This window comes from Octodon degus, unplaced genomic scaffold (assembly GCF_000260255.1).
Source record: "Octodon degus isolate 3935 unplaced genomic scaffold, OctDeg1.0 scaffold00013, whole genome shotgun sequence".
In the NCBI taxonomy this organism is placed as follows: domain Eukaryota; kingdom Metazoa; phylum Chordata; class Mammalia; order Rodentia; family Octodontidae; genus Octodon; species Octodon degus.
The window spans coordinates 20,624,806-20,643,568 of NW_004524589.1; the positions used below are offsets into that span (position 1 = coordinate 20,624,806).

General features: G+C 32.6%; 1 protein-coding gene across 1 annotated transcript in view; it reads left to right on the forward strand.

The window, feature by feature from the left end:
* Positions 1-18,763, forward strand: part of Mycbp2 (MYC binding protein 2, E3 ubiquitin protein ligase) — a 328,854-nt gene that overhangs the window by 253,165 nt on the left and 56,926 nt on the right. Inside the window, 1 exon segment of the mRNA XM_023709607.1 lies at positions 2,510-2,665. Coding sequence (XP_023565375.1) covers positions 2,510-2,665 — 156 coding nt within the window.

Sequence of the window (18,763 nt, forward strand, 5' to 3'; positions counted from 1 at the left end):
TATAAAATATATACAGCTTTTTTGGATGCATTAATTGAAAAGAACAGCATCATAAACAGTTTGAACAATTATTTGGGAATTCTTTATTACTGAAATTTATCTAAAATTATATTTATGGGCAAACTCAAGACATATGCTTATTTTTTTCTATGACTGTGATCCTTACTCCTTTAAAATCTGCCATGCTGCCACAGGTCACACATATGGTTGAATCAGGGTTAGGAGAGAGAAAAAGTGGTCCATAATGAAATAAATTTAACTTAAAATTTTATTTAAACTAATTCACAGGACTTGTTTTCAAGTAACAAACAAAATGCGATCATGCCTGACTTACAGAGAAATTGAAATTATGAAATAGTGAAGAAATTACAAAGCTACATAACTATAAGAAATATTCATCATAACATAGAACTTCTATTGGGTATTTTCATTGTTTCACGAACTATTTTTACAAAGGAATCTTGGCCACAAGATTTCCTTTGGCCTCTCTTGATGTAGTCTGCCCTGTAGGATTGGGAATCACCTGTCCGCTTGCTTCTGATGGCTCTGATTTCCATTAACTTTAACTAGACTTTTCCTACATGAGGTCAATGCGTGGTGTTTGCTTCCTGTTCCTTTCTATTAGTGTCAACTCTTACACTCAAATCTCGGTATTTACTTGCTGCTGCTATATTTCTGTAATGATCTGTTTTAAAAGCCATATTTGGTGCAAATGGTATAGTTTGAAACTTGAAATGTTTCTCAGTCATCATAAAGATGACTGTCACATTAAGTCAGTCTTTAAAAAATAATTTACTAAAATATCAAAAAATAAGGCCAGCCAAATCCCCCACCTCCCATCCGCCACCCCCACCCCCACCTGCCAAGTCGGCCCTGTCCCAGGGGTGTGCTGAGAAGGCAATTGAGACTGGGTATGGTGGCACGCACCTGTAATCTCAGCTCTTGGGAAGCTATAAACAGGAGGATCACTACAAGTCCAATCTAGTAGTGAGACCCTGAACATCCTATGGACCCTTCCCTAAAATACAGAGAAAAAAAAAAATCATAAAATAAAATCAGGGGACAACCCCCAGGGGCCCCTCTCGTATCACTCTCTCAGACAGGAGCTTTCTTTCCCTCAATAAATATATTAAATAAATAAATAAAGTCAGTTTTAAAAGATATAAACTTTACTGAGAGTATTAAGTAGAAATAAAAAGCATTGGTTTTTAGGATGTGATTTTGGTACTTCAAAAATAGTATCCACTGGTTAATAGGTTTTTAAAATATTTAAATGGACTAATAAATATGAAATTTGATGAAATAGCTAACCTTTATTTAACAAGCATTTTCAATTTCATTAACTCTTTATAACGTTTACATCAGGAATTGTCTTGTAAAAATGTCTTGCCTTAAAATAATACTTAACAAAATATTTGATGACCTATAAAATTCCTTCTGTAATCTTTACCACTGATTTGTTAAAAATGTGTAGCTTATACACACAGTTCTTTCCATATAAATATATCTCTTCTTGGTGTTTCACTTGATAATTTTATTTATAAAACCCTATTATATTTAGGAAACATTTCTGGAATGATAACCTTTCCATATCTCTTGGTGTTTCAGTTGAAAACTTATTTATGAAACCTTATTTTATTTAGGAAACTTGGCTGAAAAAAATACTATTTTCCAGTGTTTGTATCATCTAGTTTGAACATGTAGATTTTCATCCTCCTCCATCATTGAAACTATTCAATGCATATGTTCTCACAAATAAGGAGTTTTTTAATTATAGTAATTCATATCATTAAAAATATTTTAACATCTTTCTATGGAAATAATAGGAAAATGCCATAATTAAAATTTGAGGCACTATTCAAGTTAGGTAGCACATACTCATTTTTTTATAAAACTTACAGAGCTTTACATTCACTATCCAAGCAAAAGAGTTCATCCTTTTAAAAAAAAGTAGTGTTTCTTTGGCAGTAATAACTTCAAAAAAGAAATCATTGATTAAAAACTGTAGCATAAATATTGCTGAGCTAATAACATATTCGTTGTCCTTTGCAATTTTATAAGTAAAAGCTACCTATACTATGCTTATTTCCTTTATGAAATATACTCAGATGAGGCAAGGTGTATTAGTCATGTTGAGCACCATGAAGAGGACATCATGTACAGTAGTTAGATCTTCATTTATGTATGTAAAATATTTTTAAAAATCATAGATTGTTTATAGATTTTTTCCCACAAAATGGGAACTGTATGTAGATTTATGTGCATTGTTTTTGTAGGTGGATTTCAATGTAAAATTTGATGAAGTGCTTCCATGAAAAAAAACAGCATTCAAAATGCAAAATTTGATCCCAAATTTGAGAATAGTGATCACTAACTTCCTTGTATATCTGAATTGGCATAGTTGTATTTAGTGTGTAATTTATCTGAATGTCATAAAGCACCATTTACTTTGCCATTTTGGATGTCAATGAGTAACAAGTTGTAGTTTTGACTGTTTTACCCACTGCAGGTGACCAACTGAGTGCCATATTGAATTCCATTCAGTCTCGGCCCAATCTCCCAGCTCCTTCCATCTTTGATCAAGCTGCAAAACCTCCCTCTTCCCTAGTCCACAGTCCATTTGTGTTCGGACAGCCCCTTTCCTTCCAGCAGCCTCAGCTTCAGAGTAAGTCTGTCAGCCTTACTTGCCTCATCAAGCATATCTGAAGCTTTGTTCGGAGTTATCAGTCTAGTTTTGGCTCACCTGACTGGTTTAATTTAACAGGATGTTATCCTCCCTTATTTTTGAAATACTGAAGCTGTCTGAGTTAAGTTATTCTGCAGCTAAAACTTTTGTTTTTAATCACACATTTTTAAATTAAGGTTAAAAATTATGGTTAGTAAAGTGATTTTTATGCTTTCTATTCTAATTCCACTATAAATAAATACATACAAAAGTGAGGAAATAGTTTTTTATTTCAAGTTCTTTATGGATAATTATGGTAAACATCATTTATAGGAATAACTTTCATTGCTTTACATTGAATTTTTGTTACTTTGATAGCTGTCAAATCTAGGTTTCCAAATTTTCTCCTGTTATTTCCTTTCTTCCTTTCTGTTTATTGTTATTATTATTGTTATTTTCTAACACTTTACACTGATGATTTGGTTCTAGTTCTATCTTCTGGCATTGTACTAGCCCTTTATCCATGTTAGTAACTCACAGTGGTTTGGGAAGTAGATCCAAACAAGCTCCATTGAAATGAGTATCTTTTTTCTTGTAATAGCCTCTTAAAGTCTTCCACTTCAGCATCTCAGAACTGTAAGACAGCAGTGCTCCTGACCTTCAGTTTTTATGTTAACTGCTATATAAACACATTTAGAGACAGTTGATAAAAGCCTCAGACTGTACACTCATTGTTTAAATGCAAATGCACAATATCTTTGTTTTGATAAAGTATAGTCACACTTATCTCTAAGTCATTTTTCTCCTAAAGGCTGTGATAACTTTCACTAGGGTTACTTTAGAAAACATTGAGTAGTTTTGTTTGTAATCAGGGTAATACGTAGTTAGCAACTGATGTTACATTAATATCTTCCTGAGGAAAAGAACATACAAAAGTATAAGGTTTTCTAGATTTACACTGTCCGATAGACATATCGAATTGATGTAATCAGTTTGGACATATACGTACTATCAATTTCTAGCTTATCATTATGTCCAATTTTTCTTTCTTTTTTTTTTTTTTTTTTTTTTTTTTTTTTTTTTTTTTTTTTTTTTTGTGACTGGCTCAGCCCACCCTGGTGGCCTGCCCATGTGGTGCCAGTGATTGAACCACGGTCCCTGCCACTTGGCTAAGTTGCCTAAGCAGGAGCTTTAGACCACTGAGCTATCTCACTGGCCCCACTTTATGTCTATTCTTCTATATTAACTTGAATGCCTCTCAAAAGAGGAATTTCAAGGAAACTGACTGACCAACATTCAGTGAAAGATTTTTTTCCCTTCCATTGTAAGCATTATTTTATTTTTTATTTTTTAAAGTATATTATAAATTTATTTTAATAATTGTATTGAAAAATAGCAACGGACAGTTTCAAAAATGATTAGTTGGACAGTTTCAATAATTAATACATGGTAAGCATTATTTTAGATCAAAGAAAAATAAGGGCTCAATTTATTAGTTTTGTGGAGCAATAGACTTTTTACATTCCAGTGTACCACAGTTGTAGAAAGTTTTAAAATTAAGAACAGGGAAAAACATAGGCTGAAAATTCCTATTAGAAAGTACAAATTATTTCAGATTCTATTTTTAAAGAGAAAATGTTCTTTAATGATGTTGTAGCATCACTTGCCAAGAGATATGGTGTAAAAAAATTTTTGTTCCACTTAAAAGGTCATTGCAAAAAAAAAAGTCATTGCAATTATTCACAAAAACAAGTATAATTACTATTGTTATTTTAGTACATTTAATTAATAAAATAATTCAAAACAAACGATGAAGAAAATAAAATTAGGCTATTGACAATAGATTTCTAAATGACATTGTATCAGTATAATTTTACATTTATTGTATATGAATGATACTAGTACTACCACTGCTTGCTTTTTTCCCCATCTGGAGCAAGTTTATACTCATAGCCTAGATAGAGCTCAGTGACCAGTTTTCTGAGTCCTTACTTTTCTATGCTCCAGCAGAATGTCACTGAAATTTGGCTCACACATTTCAGGAAACCTAAGTCATAATCTGTTTAGTTCAGCAATAGCTTTAATGTTTGGAAATACATCATATTTGGAAGGGTCGGTATGGCAGAATGGCCATTGTTCAGATACCTTGGATACGATATTCCCTGCAGAACTTCATTGCCATTCATCCCTCCAGCATTTCACCTTACGATAGAGGCTGGCTTATGTGTACTGAACTTTCTGGTACTAATAATAAAATGAAGATACTTATGTGAAACTAAAACCCAGTTGTGTGTGGATGGCCATATTGACAAAGTTTTGTTTATAATAATAATCACTGCTATGTACCGAACATGTACATTTAAACACTGCTGACTACAAGGTTCAAGTTTTCATATTCAGCTTTGGCTGGATAATTAATGTCAAGTCTGTTCTTTAGTACATATTTTAAATTTTCATTATAATTCTAACATCTAAAGTACTGGCTTTGTTCAAATTACTTTTCCTCTGTTTATTTTTACTTTTCCTCTGCTTAATTTTTAAGCGTTGCAGTAGTTTGAATGAAAACAAAATTTGTTAAATGTTATAACTCAAGTTTCCAGTAGCTAGAAAAATGGTACAGAGATACACAGAAGCTGCCCATATTGTAGCTTTATCATTTTTATGATTATTATTATTAGTAACTTGTTGGGTATTTTCCCCTCAGAGCATAGGTTTGTTCTCTTTTTACTAATCTTTGTAATTTAAAACAATATGACACATTAAATTAATGCGCTAATTATTAAGTTAGCAAAATTATTTTACATATAAATTATATCAACTGTTACTTTAGTTAGTAGGATAATTGCAGAAGTAAAAGTTACTGATTTTCTTTGTCTTGCCATTTATGTAAGTACATACATAGGGCATGAGGTAAGAAAGGATGCATAGAGAATTTTGCTTTACTGTTCCATAGTTTTTAATTTCCAGATTAGTTATATAGTTTTTGGAATTTGTAAGAATTTTGGCAATAAGTTTCTAGTGAACTATGGCAGAGAAATAATAGGTGATTGCTTTAAGAATATTACATTCCTAAAATACTTTTTTTACAAAATGCTACATGTCTGTATTTTTCCGATTTTGATTTTTTTTAATGTCCTATCACTACTGACAGCATCTTAGACATCCTAAGCATTCAGGAAGCATTTGTTGACTATAGACAGCTAAGACTATAATTTTTTCAATTTAGGATCATTTGTTTCTTATAATCTAATGGTAGATTATACAAAGAAGAGATGATTTCGTTGTCTAAATTATTAAATTAATAATTAAAACTATCTAGGGTCAGGGAGATAGCTCAGAGGCATAAGCACCTACCTGACAGGCAGAAGGACCCTAGTTCAATCCCTGGCCCCGCATGCCATGTGTTCTTGGCCCAAAGATCCCCAGGTGCCCACCGTACAGCCCTGGAACCAGGTATGGTGGCACACACCTGTAATCCCAGCACTTGAAAGTTTGAGATAGGAGGATCTTTGCAAGTTTGAGATCAGCCTGGGGGCTACAAGCATGAACACAAGGCTAGCCCAAACTACATAGTGAGACACTGTCTCAAAAAAAAGAAAAAGAGGGCTGGGGAGATGGCTCAGTGGAAAAAGTGCTTTCCTGGCAAGCACAAGGGCCTGAGTTCAATCCCCAGTTCCGCAAAAAAAAAAAAAAAAAAAAAGGAAAGAAAGAGAAAGAAAAGAAAAGAATAATAATAATTAAAACCAGCAATGCTGTGATAATATGATTCTGATTTGATTCTAAGCAAGATATTTGAGGGAGCCTGCCTGTTAGCTCAATTGTTTAGTGCCTGCTCATGCAAATGTAGTCAGAGGCAGCATACCACCATTCGAACCCCACCTCCATCTGCCTTACCAGACCTGCCCTTAAGGCAGGCTGAGCCACTCCCCCCGCAAAAAAAAGATATTTCAACAGAAAAATTATTTCCAGATAACTAAAATTGTATTAATTAATTCTTCCAAGAGGTGAAATATATTATTTTTTGTTGTAGAAAAAAATGTTAAAGCTTAAGGCAATTTACTATTCTCCCAAAGATTTTAAACTTGTACAACTTACGTCAAACTGCATAGTACTTTTAAATCCAGATATGATAGTTCTAGGTTACCTTGCTATAAGATTTTTTCTTTAATACATTTATCTCCCATTCTTAAATGGGACCAGAAAAATGCCAAATGGAAAGAAAAGTCCATGCCTTATCTGCATGAATATTTTATTTACATTTAGAATAACTAACATTGCATGCAAACCACTGTTGGTTTCCTTCATTTGTAGAGATGTAGTCATGGAAAGATATTCAGCTCAAATTTTTTGTCCCACTTCTTAGCTTTAATTAAGTTACATGTATACCCATGTTCAAGCAGCACAATTTTCAATAGCAGAATTTAGAAAGCAACCTATATGTCCATCAGCAGATAAATTCATAAAGAGAAAGTGGTATTTATACATAATAGAGTACCACTCTGCCATGAAGGATAAACTTGAGTCATTTGTAAGAAAATGATGCACCTTGAAGCCAGAAGTAAGCCAGAGACACAGCAGCAGTATGTCATGGTTTGTCCTATCTAAGAGGGGGTCAGATACTTAGCTCTGTGGCAGAGTGTCTGACTTCAACTGTGAGGCTCTGAGTTCAATTCCTGGTGTGCCCCCCCAAAAAATAATCTCTTATACAAGATAGATAGATAGATAGATAGATAGATAGATAGATAGATAGATAGATAGGTAGGTAGATAGATAGATAGATAGATAGATAGATAGATAGATAGATAGATAGATAGATAGATAGATTTCACAATAAAAGACAATAAGGGAAAAAAAGAGAAATAATCAAGCCTGGACAATGTATCTAAAAGTATACCTTAATTTGGTATGTTGTATTAGTGTTTCTATGCTTTTTGGCTTATTAGCCTGGCTGCTAACCTGTATTTATGGTGACTAACTTGGTAAGGAGGACTTATAACATAAATAAATGAATTTGTTGCTGTCAAAAAAAGTTTTGTTTTGTTTTGTTTTTTTTAATTTAAGAGGGTGGAAGACAAGGGGGAAAAAATTTAACATGTTATGTGCTTATACCAATCCCTCACAATGAATGTGAGGATTGTGTGCTGCAGACATGTTCTAGTAATAATTTAAAAATTAGACATTTTCCCTCCAGCTGTTTATTTTCCCTTTAGCTTTTTAAGTTACTTGACATGTCTGAGTCCTTTCTAGCTCATCCATAAAATGAGGTGCCCAATTAATGTTATCTGCTGATACTATTACTGCTTTTTCAAAATCTCTTATATCCAAGGAAGATATGGAAAAAGTCACAACCTAAGAGAAAACAGATTGCTATCAGTGTGGAAAGACTGACAGGTAGGGGTTTAGGAAGGGATAAATGAGGTTTTCTGTCTATTCATTGTTCTATTTTTATAGCATAATTTGATTATTTTGAGAATAATTCTCAAAATAGACTATGTTCAGATGATTATAATGAATGTCAGCAGGTTTGTTGGTAAGAATTAGAGATCATTTCTGTCCTGGGTTACAACCATAGCACATCATTTGCCATTGTTGGTTTCTTTTGTTTGTTTGTTGCCTGCTGTAAAGAGATGTGTTTAAACCACTTGAGCTAGGAAGATCTGTGTTTTGCTCTCTCTAATTCAGTCTAGTTCTCCTTTCTATTAGCTTTGTGATAATAATTTGATAAGGTCTTTTTCAATTCCTAAAGAAAAATAGTAGGATATTCATTTCAGATGCCCTTTTCAGGATTGGGTCTTTAAATTTTGGGGACCTAAACTTTTTTAGTTCTTTATAAATTCTAGAGAGCAGACCTTTGTCTAAGTGCTTACTAGTCAAGATTTTTTCCAAATTTGTGGGTTGTCTTTTTCTTTGTTGGTAATTTCTTTTGACTTACAAAAACTTCTCAGTAAGAGGAGGTCCCAGTTGTTAATTCTTTCAAGTGTTACACGTGCAATTTGATTTTTGTTCATGACAAAACTAACCAAAAAAGGGAGATGCAAATGAATGACCATTGTGTATCTCTATACTCAAAATAGTTAGGATAGATATACAGCTCCATTCTCTTAATTCAATGAATAGAGAAGTTTGTTCTAATAGTATTTGAGACAGGATATCAGGTCTGCATCTTGTACAATGAATAACCACTAAGACAACAATATACAATGTTTTAATTATTGAAAATGTACTAGTAATTCATTGTGAAACTATCTCATTGCTATTTGTTCCTCAATAAAAATATTTTTAAAAAGAGAGAAGGAAAAAAAATGCCATAGAACTGTCATACTACAATGTTGTATATGGTTAGAACTCTAATTTTTTGTGTAAAAATTTCTAATTGTTTATTTCTGTTTTCTACTATTTTTTCAATTTTTTTTTTTTTTTTACATTCTGTACAGATTTAAAGTTGAGCCTATCAACAATTGATGGAAAATACCGGTTCCTTGTTATGTCTAAGGTGTTTGATATACAGACAGATAGTAATGTTAAGCTCAATTGCCTATGTTCTAGGGTACTAATATCATTAAGCTTCTCTTCTGGAGAGTTAACAACTTAAGTTTGAAGACCAAAAATTAGAGAAAAAGAAGGGCTGCAAGGACAGTCAACATTTTGGCTCTAGCCTTTCAAAGTCAGTGAGGTCTCAGGACATGGGAGAACCTGTACTATAACATCATGTAACTCAGTTGTGTCCCAAATTTTCTGATCAAGGAGATTATGGGGTCACAGAGGAAAGTGATCAATGATGTAGTGTGCCTAAGGAGAGTAACATGAAAAGAAAACATTCTTGCAAGCTTTCATAGAGAGCAAATTGGCCAAGCAATGGCCATGATCAACAGCAGTGATCCTTTTGCTGACACTGACAAAGGATCTATAAACTGTGGTACAGGGTTTCAGGGTAAACCCTGAGGGGATTTGACTGAGCTTGGCAGATACAAAGGTTACATTTTTTGTTACATAGGTCTTGCTTTATCTTGGTCTTAACTATCCAGCAGAAAAGTATAAACATGAGATATAAGAAGTAAAGCCATATTAATATGCTGAGCTGTAAAAGCCTCAAGCCAACAACTTCTGATATTGCCAGTCCTACAGATAACCCATTACTATTATGGTCTACTGAACTATATTGGATTTTTATGATGAATTCTCACACCTACAGTATTTGAATGGCAATGGAATACCCATCCCTGACAAAACTAAACAAAAAAGTGATTTAAATGAAGGACCATTTTTAGTGAAAAAAATATGTATCTGTATATACAGAATAGTTAAGATATACATCTACTTTCTCTTAGTTCAATGAGAAGAAAGATTTGTACTAATAGTGTTTAGACAAGATATCATGTCTGCATCGTGTACTATGGATAACTACTATGAAGACAGCAATATGCAATGTATTAATTATTATAATTGACCTACTAACCTGTTTTGAAACTGTCTCATTGCTATTTCTCAATAAAATTAATTTTTTTAAAAAAGAAAAATAATAGGATAATCCTCAATGACGTTTTTAGGAAATAAGTACAGTTTTTATTCGAATATTCAAAAATTATACTTGAGCCTATAGAAATCATGACAAAATCTTTTAGAGCTTAAAATTATACAAACAGCCTCTTATAGTACATGTGCCATAGGTTTGCCACCAGTAAGCTATAGCATCTGTCCTAATTACCAATATATTTGTTTAGCTTTGGCTATGACATCTCTACAAATCCTTATTTTAGTTCTGGGCCTGATTTTATATATACTCAGCAGATCCATGTTCTCTTTGGTATGAAAGGTTTGGCCCAGGTTCTTGTGCTTCTTCAACAGCAATTTTCCCATGACCCTTCACTTCATCCTACATATTCAAGCTAGAGAAACTTGATGGTGTTTATAATGTGTAGTGCTTTTGTTTAGTTTCATTCCCCTGATTGAACTTTATATCACTCCCTCTTTTCCCATTTCCTCTCTGGCCAATGTTTACTGTACTATCTGTCTTTCTTCAGATGAGTCAGTTATTCTTTAATTTATTCACCTGCTTTTATCAAATATCAACTTTAGACTACAATATGGAAACTAACAAAGTAAAAAATATACACATATGTTGAAATATCACAGTGAACCCAAACAATAAGTGCAACTCATATTTTAATCAAAAATTTAATTAATGAAAAAGGATTAATATGAATTAATTAGGCACAGAAGGGTACAGGGAAGGAGGTGAAAGGAACTTTCCAACTATGAGAATAATATAAACAAGTTACAGAGATTCACTGAATTAGCAAGTATTTATTGAGCATCCACATGCCAGGCATGTGGTCATGTGAGGCCACCAGTTTGGAAAACATTTTTTATTAACCCAGATGAGAAATTATGGTCTTTCCAAGAGGAGTACCCACAGGGAGGGTTGCAAATAATGGGATAATGAATATATTTAGAGAAGGAATTGCTTACACTAAAAAAACAATGAGAAAGAAGAGCACTTTGAGAGTTTTTGCTTAGATATTTTTGAGAATATTGTTTCCATTTATGTGAGCTTTACGAGAACCAGGTTGGTGGGCATTAACAAGTGTTTGGGCATCGCAGTAGTGAGCAGTGGTTGACTAATGTGCCTCAGAATTTATGATTTATAGTGAGCACCATTTATTTAGCTTGCAATTCTGTAAACTGACAGATCAGACTTTTTCATCTGGCTGGTTTTTCTGGACTTGGTGCCAAATTCCTTTGGGTACCCATAGTCATCCATAGGATAGGCATCTTTGTCACAGAAGTTTGACTCATCATTGCCCAGGATAAAAAAGGTGATCGAGCCAAATGTTTCATCATTCAGAAGACTAACCTGGATGTGTCTGAACAGATGCTACATGATTCTAGAGAAATCCTTGAGGCTCAGTGTTGAAACTGACACATCATATCTGTCCTTTTATTTTCTTTTTATCTTTTCTTTTTATGGTGCTGGGAATCAAACACAGAACCTAGTGCTTGCTAGGCAGGCACTGTACCGCTGAGCTCAATTCCCAGCCCATATCTGCAGTTTTCCTGTAATTCAAAGTCAGACACAGGGCCAACTGTGTTCAAGAGTAGAGAAAAAGATTTTATATCCTGATGAGAATTGCTGCAAAGGAGCATGGACATAGCAATAAGTATCATTGTGGTCATATTGCAAATAGTCTATTTCAGATGTTTTTAGCTTGATCTGAGATATGCTGAGTTATGTATTATTCCAGAGTAGAGGGAACATGACTGGGCGGAGCTTTGAAGTTTCTAGTTCTTTGGCTTATTGGTGATACTCAAAGCTATTTGGGTCATTGAAAACAGTAAGCAAGTATTGATAGAAAAGAAGAAACTGATAATAGAAATAAGAGGAAAATAAGTAAGTGTGGTGTTTTTTGATGCCAAGTAGAAAGTATTTTAAAAAGATTCTGGTAAGTTGTATCAAATGTTACTGATTGGTCAGATAAAATAAAGACTGAAAGTGAACCATTGCATGTAGCATTGTTGAAGTAATTGCTAAGCTTGATGAGAGCAACTCAAGTAGAGTGAAATGCCAAAGTTTATTTAGAATGAGTAGTAGGTTCAAGAGAAGAAAAACAAAGAAAATCAGTGACAGTGAGTATAGCAACATCTGTCAAATTTTGCTTATTTACAAGAACAAAAAATTAGTGATACCAGGAGGGAAAGTTCTGGAGAACTATTTGTTTTGTTTATAGAGAAAAAATAAGATCAAGATATTTTTTTAACTAGAAGAATTCCATATAATGGGGGAAGGGAGTGACCTTGATTCAGGAGAGTGGGAAGAGTTGCTGGAGCAGTGTTCTTCCAAGGGAGAGGGCATGGAGTCCAGCGCAAAGTAGAAGGGTTAAGTGAGCCAAAGCAGAGGTGATTTATCTTTCAGAATGAGAGAAACAGTAATATGGTATTGGGAGTGCAAGCATGTTCTTAGATTCTTTCTTTCTCAGTAACATAGTAAGCAGTCATCTGCTCAGAGCAGCATAGTTGGTTCGAGGAATGAAGAGAAAGTACAGAATATAAAAACTAACATGGATGAAACATGTACCACAAAAGACATAAAACTTTTTCAAGTTCTTTAAAATTTCCCCCCTAGGGTTTTATCTACTAGTTTTATTAAGACTGTAAAATGTGTTGTACCTCCTCAAAAGTAAAAATTAGACAACACAAAAAGCAAACACAAACATGTGGTCCAGGGAGATAGCTCAGTGTCATAAGCGCCTGCCTGGCAAGCACAAGGTCCCAAGTTTGATCCATGGTACCACACACACACACACACACACACACACACACACACAAAACACGAACTTAAATGTTTAAGATTATTTCCATCTCTTGTTTCTAGCATCCCAGTAAATGCTCTTTGAAAAACCAGTTCCTACAAATATTCCTCTTCTCTGAAAATTGAGAGAATAGAACTTGAGGTACTATTAGACACCTATCCTCTTGAATGTAATTATTTAATGTAATAATTTGCATTATAATCATCCACATTTTCTATTTTCATTTTTAACATTCCCTATTAATAATTTATTGAATTATTGGTTAGTCATAGCTTAATGGTAGCATATATAAGTCAACAAATAGAATGTTAAATTTACTGGTGAAATGTATTGTTTTATGAAATGAGTTCTGCAAGATATAAGTGCTGAGTTTTACTTTGTATACTTGTGACATTGGTGAAGTACAATATTTGTAGGATATTACATGAAAATCCATGAAGTCAGCCCTGTTACTATTACCAGTGTAGTAGTGAAACTTAATGTTTCTAATTGTTGCTTGTTGACTTGACACTGTAAAATATTTTATACCTTCTTTAAAATTCCCAGAACCTGCAGTTTTGTGTATTGCCACAGGTAGTGACTGATGTGTTGATCCTTCTAGTTCATGGTCTGAACTATAAGCTCAGGGTCCTGATATGCACACTAGTGTGTGTCTATTGAATTCAAATGAGAGTACTTCCCTTAGTTAAAAAAAAAAAAAAAACTTAGGCTGTTTTATTATCCTCAGTACCTATATAACGATTTTTTAAAGTATAATTTACTGTGACTAGAAAGTAAAGTGACAGAAGAACTTGATACTTGAGATCCAAAACAAAGAAAACAGTATTAATGACACATAAAAACACCATGATGCTTAAAAAGGGCCAATTTAATGTTAACCATGATTTCAAATGAACACTGGAGAAACAGTCTGATTTTTAATTGTTTTTAATGTTGTTTTCTTTAGTTAACTATATGATTCCCCAAAAAGAATTAAGTTTATGTGGAGGAATTAAATAATTTGTGTTTAGCATGTTATTTTTAGTCATAGCTTAATTTCTTTAGTCATTTAATAATAATCTTTTTAGACTTTCATTCACTCTGAATCATACCTAGGAGTCACACATATGCTTTGTCATATGTTGACAAAACTTGACAACTATTTCCCAGGAGTTTGTTCTTAAGTCTCTGATATCTTATTCTATAAGTGCCTTTGTAGTTTTTCCACATTTTTTAATGAGTAGTTCCAGTTAGGATGATATTCTTCAGATCTCCTGCTACCGTCTCCACCTGCTAAGTCTGGAGCTCATAAATTTTAGCAGTTAACAGCGCCTGCCTGGCAAGCATGAGGTCATAAATTCAGTTTCCCATGCCACAAAGAAATATTTTTAGAAATTCAGCAATATACTGTATCTGACACTGGCTGTTTGAATTCAGTTTATAAGCTGCTGCTACTCTTAATTTGTCTCTTGAAGAAGAAAAATATAACATCCTTCTAACTTCTAGGTACAAACTATACATTATATAAAAGATTTAGGCAGCATAAGAATTCCTTTGTAGCTAAATGCTCAAAATATTAATATTTTAATTTTTAAGTTAGATTAAGATGATTTTATGAATGTATGCCAGTGTCTCTGTTTCTGTTTTTCCTGTTCTCTCTTCAACTTAATGCTTCCATGTTTTGCTTTGTTGTGTTTGCATCTACAGAACCCAATCAGATCATTTGTATGATTTTTGACTTGCCAAATTCAGCTGTCATTTCTCAGATATCATTTTATTTTATCTATCAGTAGTATTTGACAGAACTGATTGCTTTTTTCTATAAACATATTCATTTGCCTGCTGGGTTGTTCCCATCTCACTGTTCATTACTAGTCACTTCTCTGCGTCTTTATCTATTGTGCATTCCCAGAAATGGCCACGACTTTGACCCTGACTTCCTAACTGGTCTTAGCTGGTGAAGGAGTGCTACCCATCATCTGCATGTTCATGACCTCCAAGAGTATGAGCACCTAATACAGACGTATTTGTTCATTCTGTCTCTCCCTTTATCTAAATATAGGTTCCATAAGAGAAAGGAGTTTTTATCACTGTATCTTTCCTGCCTTGAACAATATCTTACACATGATACGGATTCAATACATTATATTGAAAGACATCTTTAATATTGACCATATTAATAAATCTTTCAACACATTACTTTTTAACTGTTCTAAAAGAAACATGAGGGTTGGGGAGATAGTTCAGTAGAAAAAACACTTATCTGGCAAGCGCAGGGTCCTAAGTTCGATCCCCAGTACTACAAAAACAAAAAAGTGATATAGCCATTTTTAACTTCAATAATATGAGCAAGAAAATTATCTCATTGCCTAAATTTATTTAAACCCAACTAGTTAATTTTATTTTAGTTGCCATGAGATCAATACAATTAGTTTAATTTTCAGATTCAGATAGAGGTTTTTTAGCTTACTACTTTTATAAGACTACATTTCAAAGGTTCTGTTCTTTGAAAGAATATAAGTTATTTAATATTCTGGCCTTCATTTTCTACAAGGTAAACTATTATCTAACATTTTCTAGTAAGTTGTAAGTATTCTTTGCTTTGTGTTATAAGACTTTTTACAAATAAGAATTAGTATCTCAGAAATAAGATCTACAAAATGAACATTAAATATTGTAGCTAGCACTAATATTTTTTCACTGAAGTTAATGAATATAAATGCCAACTTGGGTCTATTCTAAGATATATACTGGGAAAATCCTAATAATGGGTCTGCTCAGAAAATCAGATGACAATAGATTAAACTGTAAGTAGCATTTCTTTATCTCCCAAATTTAAAAAGTAAGAACTTATTTATATTTATATACCAAATTAAAGACAACTGGTCTAAAGAAATACTAGTCTAAAAAGATATGCTCAACTTTGATTTATCAGAGGTATAAACCTTACTTTTAATCTAATGTATATTAACATATTAATACATATTATTAACCTACATTAATATTTTGTCTTTGCTTTCAGTTTTACTTTTGTATAAACTTTTGAAAATACAGCATAAACTATTAATAAGTGTTCATAGTTGCATACCATTTAAAATGCTTTGTTTTTGCTTGTGTTCTCTGCTAAATTTTTTTTTTCCATTCAATCTGTGCCGCTTCTTTGCCACTGTTTTCCACTGTAGAATCTCCATCTCGCAGCCTTGCTTCTCGTGAGCGCATTTACAAAACTTTTGGTGTAGCTGGGCCTGCCTCTGCACTCTCCTCTCTGTCTCACAAACTGAAGGGTGGGTATGCGTGCATCCACGGAGGGCCATTCTAACTGTACGAGGAAGTGTCAGATAAAGAAGCTTGAGTTCATCTTCGTCATTTTCATCCCATTACATTTTTTAATTAAGGTTTATCATTTTATTTAAAATTTTATGTATTTGAGGTAACTTAGATACAATAACTATAATATTCAACGTTATAGTACAGATTATCCTAATTAGTATGCATGGTTTTTATATTTGTGACCTAATATTATTTACTTTTAAATTTTTGTGCAGTCTTAAAAAGTGAAATAGGTTTGTAAAAAAATGCCTAATTTGAGGAGCTTAGGAAATCATTTTGCGACATCATCAGAACAAGGTGACATGTATAACTTAGCACATGATAAAACTATACAAGTATAGCATTTATTGTGATATAGTAGTTTAGTCTTAAACTCATTTTACTGTATGTAATATATGTTATTTTTACCATTTTAGATTTTTAAGAGAAACATTTTGACTAGTAAGTTAAAAGTTTTTTAGTTTAACTTGGTTATCAGAATACATACACAAACAGACACACACACAGGCCTGTTTTCGGTCTGGCATGAATCTTAATAGCTTTTACTCAGTAAATTAGTTTTAATGTTTTAAGTTATTGATAATTGACAAATTTTAGAAAATTCTAAAATATCTTTTTCTTTGCAGTTGTATACGCAAATCGTTTATGTTAATATTTAAAGTTTTTAAATCTTTTGTTTTAATATTTTTAAAGTTTTTCATTAATCTTTAATATGTTGTATATTTTAAAAGTAATTATTTTCTTAATGAATAAACCATTTATGTCTTCTTTGTACAATGGATAGTAATATTACTATTATAGTATACTATTTATTTCTATAAAGTTCACAAAATAGGATTATATAACATGATCTATATAGAATATATCATTATCACTATCCAGGAGGATAAAATATAGTATGATGTAACCATATATATGTGTGTGTATATATATGATATATAGTATTATTAAGGTGCTGTATTATAATGTGGCATGTCATAGATTAGTATCATGTAATCTGACTATGATTTGGACATGAAAAAATCATAAGGATGATTTAGTGAATGCAAACTTCATACTTAACATTTAACATGTTTAGTAAGATTTAATTTGTTCAAATGCACTAAGTTCTTGTGTTTTCCTGTGTTATTATTTCTTCAGTATTTCCTTGAGATTACAAAATTTTTGACTATGTATCACTTACAGCTACATGTTATATAATCATTAAGCTAAATTAAGTAATGAATGTAAAAGTATTATGTATAATTGAAAGATTTTTTAACAAAATATATGTTTACATTTATTGGTATTTTGGGCAGCTACGACATAACAGTTTTCAAAAATGTTTTGCTATATGCTCAAAACTTTTGAAAGCCACATGAAGAAGGTAAAACAAAATTTATTTAACTGTAGGCTTATCTCACTTAACAAATTAAACGTACTTTTTAAAAATATGTGAAATATATTTTGAGGATTTTTTCAGTAGGATTTAGTTACGATTTGAAAAATACATCTCAAGGAATAATATTTTTGCTATCATTTATACACCTAAAGTCCAACAGATACTTAGCAGTCATTACTTACAGATCTTAAGAGGAATATTCACCCCTACTAAAGTGATAGAAATGAGGTATTAAAATGCCTGTGTTTTCTAACCTACATATCGCAGACACTTTTGCTCGCAATGACAAGTGATGTTCCTAATATTTGTCAGATTCTATTACTGAGCCAACCACATAGGATATTTTCATTTTGAGGAAGCACCCATCACTTTCAGTGCATGTACTCCTGGGGTTAGATGTGACATCAAAATGTATCCACGAGTGTGCAACAGATGTGCAGGTCAGGTGCTGAGACATACCTGAGACAGGTAGTAAATAGTCTTTTCAAGAACTCCTCTCGCTAATTTAGGAATCCTAAAGTGAGTTCCCCTTTTCAGTCAGAGAAAAAATTATTTATTGGAAATGGGTACTACATAGAACATATTTATACTTGCAAACATTATGTATATGGTTCAGCCTTTAGAGTAACATTATGTATATGGTTCAGCCTTTAGAGTAAAAATGTTTCCATCTCTAAGATTAATGTCAAAAATTAATACCCCAAACATTACATACTCAAAATTAATGGCCAGGAATAAACTAATGCTTAATTCTACCAAATATAATTTCCTTGTTTATAAAATTTACTCTGTACTGGTACTCGGTCAAAAAGATAAAATGAGCAGCAGCTTCTTAAATTTTAAATAGTTTGAGAGTACCTGTTTATCAAGATTACATATGATTTTCTGTTCACCCAAGACAAAATCAATATGTGAAATCCTTTTTTGTGATATGTGTTAATAATTTACCCCCCAAATTTAGTGTAGTCTCTTTCATTTTCTTTATTTTTAAAAAGACCACATAGGATTGGATATGTAGCTGAAAGGTAGAGTGTTTGCCTAATATACACAAGGCCTTGGATTCAATGTTGTCTACAAGTACATAAACAACAACAACAACAA